We start from the raw sequence: 14559 nt of genomic DNA, 5'->3' as shown, positions 1-14559 counted from the left end.
ATGTACGCAGGAATGCTTGATGTTTGTTGTCACTTGTGACCGCTTTCGACAAAGACTTTTGTAGGGGGTTCATGCGGTTCATTGCCGAGTGGGGGGCTATAGGCTGTCACGCAGGACCTCCACGGCCCCCCAGCAGCGAAGCTGAGCGGTGAATGGGGGGGGGGGGGGGGCTCGTGAGCTGGGTAGTTGATTTCGTACTCAAATCATTGCCTGTTTTTCCTCCTTTTCAAATGCTTTCAATTACAAGCCCTTCCTCGCGCTGAATGGCAGCGGTCACGGGGTGTTTTTCGTTCCTTTCATCTGGTCTCGGAGGACCGTGAGATATTCTTGTCCCCCGCTTGTTGTTAGGTTTGACAGCGGGGTCCATTCACCGAGAAATTGGCCGCAATTAGAACAATTATGCTGATTCGCACTTGTGTTCAAGGCGAGGCGGAACAGAGTTTTCGCTGTGCGCGCCGGTTCCTGGCTTGCAACGGGGTTACTCTGGGCAACTGCTGAGAAAACAAAAACCCATCAATCAACAAATGAATAAGACCGATAGATACCGCTAGTTTCTATAATGATATAAACACTGGACCTACTACGTGATGTGTGTGTTGGAATGTTGGGTGTGCAAGGTTGATCTATATAGCCTGTGACAGACCAAAGATAAACCGAAGTATGTGGCACATATAATATGTTATGTGCTGAAATAATGAGATGAAAAAAAACGAAATCTATTCAAGTTGATTGTTTATTTTATATATATTTAATATATTTTTTGGTAGGCCTATCTTTACTTAAACTAGGAACATTTTGAATTTGTACGCCTAGTTGTTGCAATGTAGCACTGTGTAATCCGCCGGCTGGTGAGTATTTAACTGTAATACTATAAATTCTGTATGACTTTACCGTTTTTCCGTTGCTATATTGAAACAATTTGAACAAAACCAAATCATGGCTTTACCAACAGGGCAAAGAAGCATCTTACACTTGTCCAAGCCTACAGGTTGCTATAATCTCTTACGGCGGAGATTGCAACAATACAAAAAGTATGAGGTTACCTTTAAGACCCAGCGGAGTGCAGGCAGCCAGCGGGTTAGTTGTTTCGAGTCTCGAGAGTGTGGCTAGCTAGTTATTTGGGGGGAGGCGCTGTAGCCATTTCGTCACATTAAAGACTGAAAGAGAAGCTACATCGAGTCCCGGGGAAAAGAAATTACCCCTCAGATCTGCATACAGATTACCCCTGTGCTCCGCCGCAAAGGAGCACTAGCGAAAACTTCGAACCCCATGCACAGCACGAGGAGGAGCGAGACCAGGACCGTGTAACGGGATTCTAGGCATTTTTAGGATTCCGTTTTTTTTTCTATGCGTGTATGTGGAGGTTGAGCGAACAGTTCTATGAGAATCCTGCTTGCTTTGCGGCGAGAAGAGAAGTTTGGTTGTTTGTCTAGTTGGAGGAGGGAGAAGCGAAAAAGTGGGTGAAAGATGGTTTGGAACGCCGCGCTGAGAAGTGGCTTGATGTGCGTCCTCGCGCTCTTGCTAGGTTTTACGTCTCCCCCGTGCAAAGCTCGGATTTACACCAACCATTGGGCTGTTCGGATAAACGGGGGACCAGACTTCGCCGATCGCATAGCGGACAAATATGGCTATAGAAACATGGGACAGGTATGTTTACAGTGGTTCCTCTTGAAGTTATCCTGTCTCCACTTGTCTCGGGTTATATTCGGTTCTATAGATAATTACATCCCCCACCCCCCAACATGTTCTTTTTCACCGCACTGTCGCCTACATAAACTTTTATGTCAATATGGAATAATGCCCTCAGGTTACGTTGCTATGGGGTTGAAGTACACTTCAACTACCCCGGACAGGCTGTCTGGGGTACCGGACCGGACAGCCCACGGCTGACTCCGGACCAGCCCGAACCCCGGTCTATGGTCTACCGGGTGTACATGACATGGTGCGGTGACATGACCCGTGACCGAGTGAACAAAGGGAGCATAGCTTTGGTCGGTGGCCGGTGGCACCACAGGTGCCCCGCCACCACACCGCATTAACTCAGTTACGTGATTGCTGTTTAGAAGATGATTGTTTTCCGGTCAGCCTTTGGCGAACTCGCCGACAGTAGGGGTATCAACTCGGTATTTGTTTGTGTGGCTTGAAGACCAAGCTAATAGCGATTAGGTTTTAACTTGTTTGGGCTAAAGGCTGCTTATGTCTTTAAGATTAACTTATCAATGATTGAGCTTTTAACAAGCTCATAATATTACGAGCAGAGCATTTTGCCGGCTTCTATAATAGAGCATTACAGAAGACTAATGCTCCTTGGAGCACAACAACGTCTCAGTCTGCCAGTGTAACTATGGTTTCTCCTCTTTGAGATAATCTCAGAGCACCGTTCTTATGTCACCGTGCCTTCACACCGTTACTATAAAGTAGCAATGCTGTTGCATAAACACTGCCTGCCTCTCTCTCCTTTTATGTCTCTCTCTCTCTCCCTTTCTCCCCCTCTCCCTCTCTCCCTCCCTCCCTCTCTCCCTCCCTCTCTGTTTCTTTCCATACGTTTTTGCCTGTGTCAGGAACAGGTCTTGCTGCCTCATATCAGTGATATAGCCCAGGGTCTTCAACCAACTAGAACTATGAAGAGGAGGAGGAGATGGGGGGGGGGGGGGGGGTCCCCCCTTAGCAATGATGTCACCCTGTTGTATCTGGGATGTTCAGAAGCCTGTGCAAGTTCCGAAGTGGCGAGGGCGGGGGCGGGTGGGCGCTGTGCGGGGTTGCCTAGCGACACACACGAGAAGCGTGTTGGGAGAGAGCAGTAGTTCTGACACGGACCCAGGGACAGGGACCAGGCCGGCGGTTCCTGGAGCCTGTGGCATCCTTCCTCCGCAGGGAATAATACAGCTTAGACACTGTGACTGGTTGGAATGGGGTGGCCTAGTCAACAACTATAGAACCCCCCGCCCCCCCCCCCCCTCCTCCTGCTTCAGAGATCTGGCCTTAATAGCCCCATTTACCCCCTACCCCGTCCTTTATGAGTACTAATGTGTAGTGCCCCCCCCCCCCCCCCTTGTAGGAATGTTCGCTGGGTGCTGTCTCCCCCCCTACACACACACACACATTCTAATTTCCATGTGAATACGAAGCACTCATTGGACTTTGACACCTCATAGACAACAGTTTTACTTCCTGCCCCAGGTCAACTGAAAGACGCTCCTTTTGAGCCGATAACAGACCCGTTCTCCGAGACTGAACTTTGACCCCCCCTGGGCAAATCACGGCAGCCACGCCATTACACATCACACACACACCAATACACACCCACCCACCAATACACACACGCACCATTACACAAGAGGACCAGTTGCACACACATTACTAAAAGGCAGGGAGGTTTTCTTGGCACAGTTCAAGGTATTCCATATCATCTGAGGCGACTCAATCTAGTCTATTTCATCAGGATGTGAAAGCCTTGTACACTTGTGGGAAATAGCTGCATTATGGTTACAAACGGGAAAAGCTGATTTCTTGAGGGAGAGGGAGAGGGAGAGGGAGAGGGAGAGGGAGAGGGAGAGAGAGAAGGGGGGTGAAAAGATAGAAAGGTGGGGGGAGGGGGGAGAGAAAGAGAGGGTGAAGAAAGAGAAAGGGGGGTGAGGAGAGGGAGATGGGGGAGAGGCAGGTGGGGGGTGTACACATAGAGAGAGGGAGGGAGATGGGGGGTGTACACATAGAGAGAGGGAGGGAGATGGGGGGTGTACACATAGAGAGAGGGAGGGAGATGGGGGGTGTACACATAGAGAGAGAGAGGGAGGGAGATGGGGGGTGTACACATAGAGAGAGGGAGGGAGATGGGGGGTGTACACATAGAGAGAGAGAGGGAGGGAGACGGGGGGTGTACACATAGAGAGAGGGATGGATGGAGATGGGGGGTGTACACATAGAGAGAGGGAGATGGAGAAGTGATGTTACAGAGGAGGTGAAGTCCACACAATGACAAGCACACATAAGGAGATGGGACAGAGAGAGGGAGGGAGGGAGGGAGCGGATGGAAGGATAAAAAGAGCTGGCACTGAGTGAGAGCACCTCTATCAGGCATTCTGGGTAATCCTCTTACCCGTGGAGCCCCCACATCCTCAGCCAATCAGAGGCCAGAGCCCAGCCTCAAACACAGGGCCTACCTGTCATCTGGGGGAGGGGAGGAGGAGAGGACAGGATCGGAGAGGGAGATGGGGAGAGGGAGGAGAGGATAGGGGGAGAGGGAAGTCAGAGAGGGATGAAAGGATGGGGTGTGTGTGTGTGTGTGTGGGGGGGGGGGGTTGTAAAGGATGAGGGAGAGTGGGAGGAGAGGGAGGAGAGGCAGTAAAAGATGAAGAGGACAAAGAGTGAGGCTTGAGTTGAGGAAGAATATCATGATAGTGAGACTACCGTGTGTGTGTGTGTGTGTAAGGTGATCTGCGTCTGGGCCACCAGCTCCAGGGGTCCGGGTCATTGAAGCAGCACAGGACGCCTGGCTGCCATGACAGCTTGATAATTACAGCCTTTTATTGTCTTTATGAATTATTAAAGTTAATCATCCTCCACCAGCCGGCTTCTCTCTCTCTGTCTGTCTCTGTCTCTTCTGATCTCTCTGTTAGTTTGTCCACCCCTGTGTGTAGGTGTTTTCTTGATATTCATAATGTTGTTGTTCCCCTCCTCCAGATTGGGGACCTGAAGGATCACTACCACTTCTTCCACAGTCGGACCATCAAGAGGTCCACCCTGTCCAGCCTGGGGCGCCATAACTTCATCTCCATGGAGCCCAAGGTCAGCCAATCCCCAGCCAGCACACACGCACACATGCACACGCACACACACACCACAGGTCATCAACCCACACCTGCATTATGGATGAGCCACACAACACCACCAGGACTCACCCCGATGATGCTGGGGGCGGAGCTTAGGGGGTGGTGCAGGAAGGGGAGGAGTCAGGCTGGAGTCCCATCCACAGAATGACATCACATCCAAATCACAGAAATCTGTTGACCTCTTATAAAGGGAGATTCATTAGAATCATCTGTGTCATCTCCTGTTGTAACATGTCTGGTTTAGGTTTGACAGTAGCGCCTAAGACAGTAGCTGGTTTCAGAAGGTGATTTGAGGTCGATGCCTGAAGTGGAGAAGAATGTGCCTCTGCCTGTCTGTCTGTCTCTCTGCCTGTCTCTCTGCCTGCCTGTCTCTCTGCCTGCCTGCCTCTCTGTCTGTCTCTCTGCCTGCCTGTCTGCCTGTCTGTCTCTCTGCCTGTCTGTCTTTCTGCCTGTCTGTCTGCCTGTCTGTCTCTCTGCCTGTCGGTCTGTCTCTCTACCTGTCTCTCTGCCTGCCTGTCTCTCTGCCTGTCGGTCTCTCTACCTGTCTCTCTGCCTGCCTTTCTCTCTGCCTGTCTGTCTCTCTGCCTGTCTCTCTGTCTGCCTGTCTGTCTGTCTCTCGGCCTGTGTCTGTCTCTCTGCCTGTCTCTGTTTGCCTGTCTGTCTGTCTCTCTGCCTGTCTCTGTTTGCCTGTCTGTCTCTCGGCCTGTCTGTCTGTCTGTCTGTCTCTCGGCCTGTCTGTCTGTCTTTGTGTGTGCATCTGTGTGTGAAACTCTGAGTCAGACAGATGCATTAGGCACATCATGTGACCTACCTGTTGGACCAGTACAGTTCTATGTAATCACACAGGTCTCCACGGCGACAGGGCAGGGCTTTCTGCTTTATGGCCTGCTGTGCTGACTAGCAGCCTAGCAGATGTGCAGCTCACAGCAGATTGGACTTTTCTGGAACAGTGAGCAACCTTTACAAGGTCACAAGGGTTAGATGTGGAGGAAAAAAAGTTTTGGACTTTGATGTGGGGATTTTGTGAAATTTCTGTTTAGTTGTGCTGCTCGACTATCAAGCCACCACTCTTTCACACACACACACACACACACACACACACACACACACACACACACACACACACACACACACACTCACAGACACACACAGACACACACAGACACACTCACAGATCCTGATGACTCTGTTTAGGGTTTAATGGTGTGTGTAAATGGTTTGCTTTGAAGAGGCTGGTGATGGCTCAGTAGAGATATCAGCAGTGATCTCTCTGTCCCCAAACACAAATCTACTCCTCCCTCTCTCCATCTCTCCCTCTCTCCCCGTCAGTCTTTGACTTTCTCTCTTCCTCTCCCCCTCTTTTCTCTCCTGTTACGTGTTTCCTTCATCCCTCAATCTCCTTATTTTTCTTAGGAGCTCCGGAGAAAGTTCCTGAAGGAGGGATGAATGGATGGAGGGATGAATTGGGTTGTGTAGACTAGCTTCCTCCCTCATTGGCATCCTTTTCTGTCAGTGGTGCCCCTGTGCTGAACACACAGCCCCTGTGCTGTGTGTTCCTTCCTGTGCTGTGTGTTCCTTCCTGTGCTGTGTGTTCCCTCCTGTGCTGTGTGTTCCCTCCTGTGCTGTGTTGTGCTGTGTGTCCCTTCCTGTGCTGTGTGTTCCCTCCTGTGCTGTGTGTCCCTTCCTGTGCTGTGTGTTCCCTCCTGTGCTGTGTTGTACTGTGTGTTCCTTCCTGTGCTGTGTGTTCCCTCCTGTGCTGTGTTGTGCTGTGTGTCCCTTCCTGTGCTGTGTGTTCCCTCCTGTGCTGTGTGTCCCTTCCTGTGCTGTGTGTTCCCTCCTGTGCTGTGTGTCCCTTCCTGTGCTGTGTGTTCCCTCCTGTGCTGTGTGTTCCCTCCTGTGCTGTGTTGTGCTGTGTGTCCCTTCCTGTGCTGTGTGTTCCCTCCTGTGCTATGTGTCCCTTCCTGTGCTGTGTGTTCCCTCCTGTGCTGTGTTGTACTGTGTGTTCCTTCCTGTGCTGTGTGTTCCCTCCTGTGCTGTGTTGTACTGTGTGTTCCTTCCTGTGCTGTGTGTTCCCTCCTGTGCTGTGTTGTGCTGTGTGTTCCTTCCTGTGCTGTGTGTTTCTTCCTGTCTGTCTTCCTTCCTGAACTGTGTGGTTCTTGTCTTAAGAAGGGGCCCCATACCTGTCAACTCACCTGGACAGAATCAGCCTGGCTTAGGACAGGGGACCCAACCACACACACACACACACACAGACACCGTACCAGCTTCAAGGTTTCTCTGCAAATGTCAGGTTTTTGCTATTGGAAAATTCCTGCTGCCTCTCTCCCTCTCTCCCTCACGCAGACAAGCTGCCAAGAAATGCCGGGAACTTGTCATGAATCCATAACGTTAAAGAGATTGATGTGACCTGAGAGGTTTATGTCGTTGTGTGTACTTGTGGTTGTATGCGTTTGGCTGAATGTTTATGTCGTTGTGTGTGTACTTGTGGTTGTATGCGTTTGGCTGAATGTTTATGTCGTTGTGTGTGTACTTGTGGTTGTATGCGTTTGGCTGAATGTTTATGTTTAAGTGCACTTTCGAGTGTGAGTGCCTGTGTCCGTTTCAGCCAAGTTGCAAGTCTGTTTGTGTATTGGATGGTTCACATAACAAATCCAATGTGTTCAACTCCCAACTTCTAAGTGAGAGATTCCTGTCTGGTGATTGGCTGATTGTTCTTGACCCGTTGACCAATAGGCCCCTGTGTCATAGGTGGAATGGATTGGCTGATTGTTCTTGACCCGTTGACCAATAGGCCCCTGTGTCATAGGTGGAATGGATTCAACAGCAGGTGGTCAAGAAAAGGATCAAGAGGGATTACAAACCAAACCCACCCGTGTCCAGCTCTGCCCTGACCAGCCCTGCCCAGAACATCTATTTCAACGATGCCAAATGGAGCAGTATGTGGTACATCGTAAGTATGCAAATCAAACGCAACCCAGCTTTCAGGGTGAGGGGTCTAAACCTGACCCAGTTACTACCGGTTCCATGGGTGGGCTTAGGGTGTGTGTGAAAGAGAGAGATATTATGGGTGTGTGCCTTCAAGGAGACTGTCTAGACGACCTCTGGCACATTTCTCTGAGATTACCAATGCTACAAAGGATTTGCTGGAGCCAGATATGCGTGTAGACTGCCTCAGTGTGTGTGTGTGTGTGTGTGTGTCCTCAGATCTGTGAATGGTTAACCCTGGAGAGATAATTCAAACACTTTGACCTCAGATCCTCAACTTATTTTTCCCTGTTTTTGGACAGAACTTTCTGAACTTTGTAAATAACAGCTGCCAGAGTCCTCTGTGTGTGTGTGTGTGTGTGTGTGTGTGTGTGTGTGTGTGTGTGTGTGTGTGTCTGTGTGTCTGTGTGTGTATGTGTGTGTGTGTGTGGGGGGATAGAGAGGGAGAGAGGTAGGCAGGACGTTTGTGGACTTAATTGCTCATGTTATCTGTTGAAACTTGTCCTACTTGGGACTTCATATGATCGTGTTGTTTAGGTCCTCCGCACCCCTCTCTTCGTCAGCCCAGTAAACCAGCTCCACATTCTAACGCTGCTTTACTCCGCGTCCGTCACACAGAACCAAGACTGCCAAGAACTAGAACAGGATAGTAATAAAATACCGTATTCGTTCAAGTATAGAGGGGGATTTGAAACTAGGATTTCTGGATCTCCTTGTTTATATCCAAAGCCACGTACAGAGAGGGGGATTTGAACCTGAGGTCTTATGATCTGCTTATCCATGCCATCCCATAATATAGACCAGAATAATGACCATTAGTAACTGCAGAACAGGACCATGACTTTGAGCAACTGAACAACACTTCTCCATTCCAGCACTGTAACGACGACATCCATAACTGCCAGTCTGGCATGAACATCATGGGCGCGTGGAAGAGGGGCTACACAGGGAAGGATGTGGTGGTCACCATCCTGGACGACGGCATCGAGAGGAACCACCCAGACCTCATACAGAACTACGTAAGTGTGTGTGCGTTGGTTCGTTGCTGTGTGTGTGTGTGTTGGAAGTTAGTGTAGAAATGTGCATGTCTGTCTCTCTCTGTTTGTCTGTCTGTCTCTCTCTCTCTGTCTCTCTCTCTCTGTGTCTGTCTCTCTGTCTCTCTCTCTCTGTCTCTCTCTCTCTGTGTCTGTCTCTCTGTCTCTCTCTCTCTGTCTCTCTCTCTCTGTCTCTCTCTCTCTGTGTCTGTCTCTCTCTCTGTCTCTCTGTGTCTGTCTCTCTGTCTCTCTCTCTCTGTCTCTCTCTCTCTGTGTCTGTCTCTCTGTCTCTCTCTCTCTGTGTCTGTCTTTCTGTCTCTGAGAGGACAGGTTACCATGGTTTAATGGATCCCAGTCTTAAGTGGTCTTAGCATGTGTGATGGCGGTTGTGAACATGTCCTCCTTGCTTTCCAGGACAACCAGGCCAGCTTCGACGTCAACGGCAACGACATGGACCCCATGCCGCGCTACGATGCCAGCAACGAGAACAAGTAAGAGACCAAAGCACCGCTTGATGTGGCCGGCCTGAGGGGCTGTGGTTTGATTGAGTTGGTGTGAGACACTGTATGTATCAAGTGTGTGTGTGTCTCCCCTCCCAACGAGCCCTGTGCCCTGTGCCAGTTTGGCGGTTGGAGGGTTTTGGCGGCTGCAGCCTTGGCATGCAGTGGATCCTCAGCGGTAGTTGGTTTTCTTAAAGAGACAGGAGGTTTGAGTGGGGCTGCGTTCTGGCTCTGGATGAAGCTAGACCGCTAATGCTAGTCTGTCCGTCCCCACTTCTACACCACAGGAAAATATAGACCGAGTCAGCCCTGAGTCCTGTCCTGTGTTTGTGACTTTCGCAGACGGACGGACAGACAGACAGACAGGCAGGCAGGCAGACGGGCAGGCAGACAGACAGATGGGCAGGCAGACAGACAGATGGGCAGACAGACAGACAGACAGACGGGCAGGCAGACAGACGGGCAGGCAGACAGACGGGCAGGCAGACAGACAGACAGACAGACGGGCAGGCAGACAGACAGACAGACAGACGGGCAGGCAGACAGACGGGCAGACAGACGGGCAGGCAGACAGAAGACAGGTTGGCAGGCAGACAGACAGAAGACAGGTTGGCAGACAGACAGACAGAAGACAGGTTGGCAGGCAGACAGACAGACAGACAGACAGGCAGGCAGACAGGCAGACAGAAGACAGGTTGGCAGACAGACAGACAGGCAGGCAGGCAGAAGACAGGTTGGCAGACATACAGAAGACAGGTTGGCAGACAGACAGACAGGCAGGCAGGGCTGGAGGTCTGTGTGGTAATGTATCACTGGGGGACCCCAGTCTGGAGGTATGGGGGTCTAGAGGACCATGTCTAGGGGATTGGGGGTCTAAGTCTTCCAGCCTAGAAATGGAGGCGGGGTTGCCATGGCAGCAGTCCGAGCTGGGCGGGTGTGGGGGGGGTGGGCGGTAGTGCAGATGTTCCCTGTAGGGGTGCATGTCCTGTGGAGTGTGTGGATTGTGTGGAAGAAGTGGTTTTGTCGTCTAATGTGTGTGTGTGTGTGTGTAGTTGGAGAGAGTGGGTGTGTTGGACACACGGGTCACTGACCTTGTCTGATTGTCACGACTGTGTGTGTGTGTGTATGCATGTGTGTGTGTGTGTGAATAGATCTGCTTCCTTAGTTCCTACAGTGCTGGGTGACCATGATGAGCAGTGGACTGTACTGTACTGTCTGTGTGTGTGTGTGTGTGTGTCCCAGGTCTCCACAATGCCAGCTCTCTGGGAAGCCTCTGGTGTTTGTGGATTCCTGTCAGAGTTTGCATACTTTCACGTGTGTGAGGGGTGGGGACGACGACAATGCTGTGGTTTAAACTACAGTTGGGCCATCTCGCCTGGGTTTCCTGTGTGTGTGTGTGTGTGTGTGTGTGAGAGAGTGTGTATTTAACCCTCTGCTCCCCCCTCAGACACGGGACGCGGTGTGCAGGTGAAGTGGCAGCATCTGCTAACAACTCCCACTGCATTGTGGGAATTGCCTACAACGCTCGGATTGGAGGTGTGTAATGGGTGTGTTGGTTGTCCCGAGGGTGTGTGTATCTGCTGTGTTCATTTGATGTGTGTGTTTATTCCCATGTGTGCTGTGTTTGTGCATATGTGAAATGTAGCGTATATAGTGTACAGGTGTTTGAGCATGTTTTTATTACCTGGGTGGATGCGGTATGTGTATGGGTGAATGTTTGTTCATTACACCTACGTGTGTGTGTGTGTGTGTTAAATTAACATTTATTGAAGTTCATTTATCCTTGAGGGGAAATAGCTATTGATGGCAGTTTATTAACCTGTGTGTGTGTGTGTGTGTGTGAGAGTGTGTTTATTAATATGTGTGTGCATATGTTAAATTATGTGTATGCGTGTTTAAAAATATTGAACTTAATTTATCCCTGAGGGGAAATTGCAGTGGTACTTTATGGCAGCTTATTAACGCGTGTGCGCTCTGTGTGTGTGCGCTCTGTGTGTGTGCGCTCTGTGTGTGTGTGCGCTCTGTGTGTGTGTGCGCTCTGTGTGTGTGTGTGCGCTCTGTGTGTGTGTGCGCTCTGTGTGTGTGCGCTCTGTGTGTGTGTGCGCTCTGTGTGTGTGTTCGCTCTGTGTGTGTGTGTGCGCTCTGTGTGTGCGCTCTGTGTGTGTGTGTGTGTGTGCGCTCTGTGTGTGTGTGTGTGTGCGCTCTGTGTGTGTGGGTGTGTGTGCGCTCTGTGTGTGTGTGTGCGCTCTGTGTGTGTGTGTGCACTCTGTGTGTGTGTGCGCTCTGTGTGTGTGTGTGCGCTCTGTGTGTGTGTGCGCTCTGTGTGTGTGTGTGTGCGCTCTGTGTGTGTGTGCGCTCTGTGTGTGTGTGTGCGCTCTGTGTGTGTGTGTGTGCGCTCTGTGTGTGTGTGTGCGCTCTGTGTGTGTGTGTCCAGGCGTGCGGATGCTGGATGGGGACGTGACAGACATGGTGGAGGCCAAGTCCCTCAGCCTGCAGCCGCAGCACATAGACATCTACTCTGCCTCCTGGGGCCCCGACGATGACGGCAAGACCGTGGACGGGCCCGCCTCCCTCGCCCGGCAGGCCTTCGAGAACGGCATCCGCATGGTGGGGCTCACACAGACACACACACACACACACACAAGAGCACGCACACACACGAGCTAATGCGCTGCATACACACACACTGCGCACATTCAGACGCACACGCGTCAGTAAACACAGTATGTATTCCAAAGTGATAAAGTATCCTGGGTTCTCCTGGGTTCTTATGGGTTCTGCTAAACACAAACACTCAAACGTTTTCCTCTTATCAGTGCCCCTAGACGCTGGATTAGTGAGGCCTGTCTCATTAGCATATTCAAATAACCGTATGCATATTTATGAGCGTATGCATATTTAACGGGAGTTTCTGCAGAGGGGAAGTGTTGAGGTCAGACCCCGTCACTCTCAGTGTAGCGTGTTCTCTTAGTACACTGTACGAAAGCTCCTTTAGAACGCCCTCTTTTAAACACCGTGGTCTTCATAGACTTAATGGAGGGTATAATATGAATGTTGTGAAGGACCAGGGATCTGTCTGTCTGCCTGAATGTCTGTCTGTCAGCCTGTCTGTCTGTCAGCCTGTCTGTCTGTCAGCCTGTCTGTCTGCACAGCAGAGTGCATGTAGCAGAGCAGTGCTATGAGACAGACAGGCTGACAGGCTGAATCTATTAGAGCAGAGGTGTGTGAGAAGCCGCTGTGTGTGTGTGTGTGTAGCTCCTATTGGCAAAGAGCTTCTGAGTCGTGTGTGTGTGTGTGTGTGTTGGAATTCCTTTCTTCTCCTCTCTACATTCCATGGTTCTAATCCTCTCTCCCACAGGTGAACTTTTCACCAGCTTCTGGATGACTCTTCTCTCCCTCTTCTCCTGCCATCTCTCCTCTCCCACCAGTTTTCCTCTCTCTCTCTCTCTCTCTCTCTCTCTCTCTCTCTCTCTCTCTCTCTCTCTCTCTCTCTCTCTCTCTCTCTCTCTCTCTCTCTCTCTCTCTCTCTCTCTCTCTCTCTCTCTCTCTCTCTCTCTCTCTCTCCTCCTCCATCAGTGTTTACTCCTGCCTCATCCCTCCACTCTGAAAGGTTTTCCTCTTATCGCTTCCTCACAGACCCCCCTTTGAAGTGCCCCTATTCACCTTGTATTCCTCCTGTGTGTGTGTGTCTCTGAAACCTATTCCTGTGGTTGTTCCGAGTGTGTGTGATTGTGTAGCATGCGAGGCGGGCATACGTCTGTCCGTGGCCTTGAGCGCCAGTGACAGTAGAATCTGACCCGCTGACAGCTCTGGTGTCAATATCGCCTGTCACTCTGGTCGGCTTGCCTCCCCTGAGCGTTCAGCCTCTTAGAATAGACCACCCGCTGCTGCCTTTGGTGGGCTCCTAGGATCATAATATATCAAGGTTGAGACAATGGCGACATTTTCATGTGAAGACGTTGTCATTGCGCAATGCGGAAGTTTGAATTTCATGCGACCAACGGCAACTAGCCGATAAGCTAGCTATCGAACCCTAAATTAGAAGCTAACGGTAGCTAACCGTTAGCAACCACGGTGACCCAAAACTGGGCCCATTGTCTGATACTGTTTTTATGTTCATAACATCCTGCTCACCCTGAACTTACCTGAAGTGATCTCGTTTTCCGTCAGGGGAGGAAGGGCCGAGGTTCCATCTTCGTGTGGGCATCCGGTAACGGCGGGCGCAGCCGCGACCACTGCTCGTGCGACGGCTACACCAACAGCATCTACACCATCTCCATCTCCAGCACGGCAGAGAGCGGCAGGAAGCCCTGGTACCTGGAGGAATGCTCCTCCACCCTCACCACCACCTACAGCAGCGGAGAGAACTACGACCGCAAGATAGTGAGTGTGTGTGTGTGTGGGTGGGTGGGGGGGGGGAGTTTAGGCGGCAGATCAAGTGTTCTTTCGCTTCTGCATCTTACAAAATCAACTAGAAAAGTTCCACTGTGTGTATGTATTTGTGCATGCGTGTGTGTGTGAGATAAGAGATTGTGTGTGTGAGAGAGATAGGAGAGTGTGTGTGAGAGATGGGGTCTGGATTATCACCCTGAGAAGACCATGACAATGAAAACACCAACACTCTTAGAGGCGCACACACACACACACACACACACACACACACTAGGCTTATTCTACCACCCATGACCTCTGGCCCGTGGGTCAACGTCGGTGTCCTCGACTGACCCCTTGCCTGCCTTGCATCCCAGAGTGCAGTGGGGCAGACGGACAGACAGTTAACTGCAGTGTTCTGGCTGGTCTGGCGAAGGCGTGCTACATTCCCCTCACAGGAGCTTCCTCACAGAGCCAGGGTGTGTGTGTGTGTGCCTGCATGGTGGTGACGTGTGTGTGTGTTTATCTGCAGCAGTGTAGCGTATCAAAGCTGGAATGTATAGTCTCAGATGTGCTTCAATCTCCCTCTGATCCACAGAACTAACCCCCCCCCCCCCCCTCTATTTCCATCTAATTTCTCCCCCCATCTTTACAATCTCTCTCCCTCCCTCCAGATCACCACAGATCTGAGGCAGCGTTGTACAGACAGCCACACCGGGACCTCGGCTTCGGCCCCCATGGCCGCGGCCATCATCGCCCTGGCCCTGGAGGCAAAGTAAGAACACTCCCTCTATCCCTCCATCTCTCCAGCCACACACCCTTCTATACAAACCTCCACTC

At 51.1% G+C, this 14559-nt stretch overlaps 1 protein-coding gene across 4 annotated transcripts in view; it reads left to right on the top strand.

Annotated features, from left to right (window-relative positions):
* Nucleotides 1-1094: 1094 nt before the first annotated feature.
* pcsk5b (proprotein convertase subtilisin/kexin type 5b) overlaps nucleotides 1095-14559 on the top strand; it is a 37030-nt gene continuing 23565 nt past the window's right edge. For 3 of the 4 annotated variants that reach the window (XM_062454276.1, XM_062454275.1, XM_062454277.1), the window contains exons 1-9: nucleotides 1105-1647; nucleotides 4681-4785; nucleotides 7636-7779; nucleotides 8690-8833; nucleotides 9263-9339; nucleotides 10796-10884; nucleotides 11783-11955; nucleotides 13519-13731; nucleotides 14394-14494. In XM_062454276.1, the coding sequence (XP_062310260.1) occupies nucleotides 1468-1647; nucleotides 4681-4785; nucleotides 7636-7779; nucleotides 8690-8833; nucleotides 9263-9339; nucleotides 10796-10884; nucleotides 11783-11955; nucleotides 13519-13731; nucleotides 14394-14494 (1226 nt within the window). In that variant the 5' untranslated portion in view covers nucleotides 1105-1467. Of the gene's footprint in view, nucleotides 1648-4680; nucleotides 4786-7635; nucleotides 7780-8689; nucleotides 8834-9262; nucleotides 9340-10795; nucleotides 10885-11782; nucleotides 11956-13518; nucleotides 13732-14393; nucleotides 14495-14559 lie in introns of all 4 variants that reach the window. The other variant, XM_062454274.1, reaches the window with a different exon arrangement.

The sequence above is a fragment of the Osmerus eperlanus genome, chromosome 28 (genome assembly GCF_963692335.1).
Source record: "Osmerus eperlanus chromosome 28, fOsmEpe2.1, whole genome shotgun sequence".
Classification (NCBI taxonomy): domain Eukaryota; kingdom Metazoa; phylum Chordata; class Actinopteri; order Osmeriformes; family Osmeridae; genus Osmerus; species Osmerus eperlanus.
Note: the sequence above shows the minus strand (reverse complement) of the source record. Positions and strands in the feature narration are given on the sequence as shown.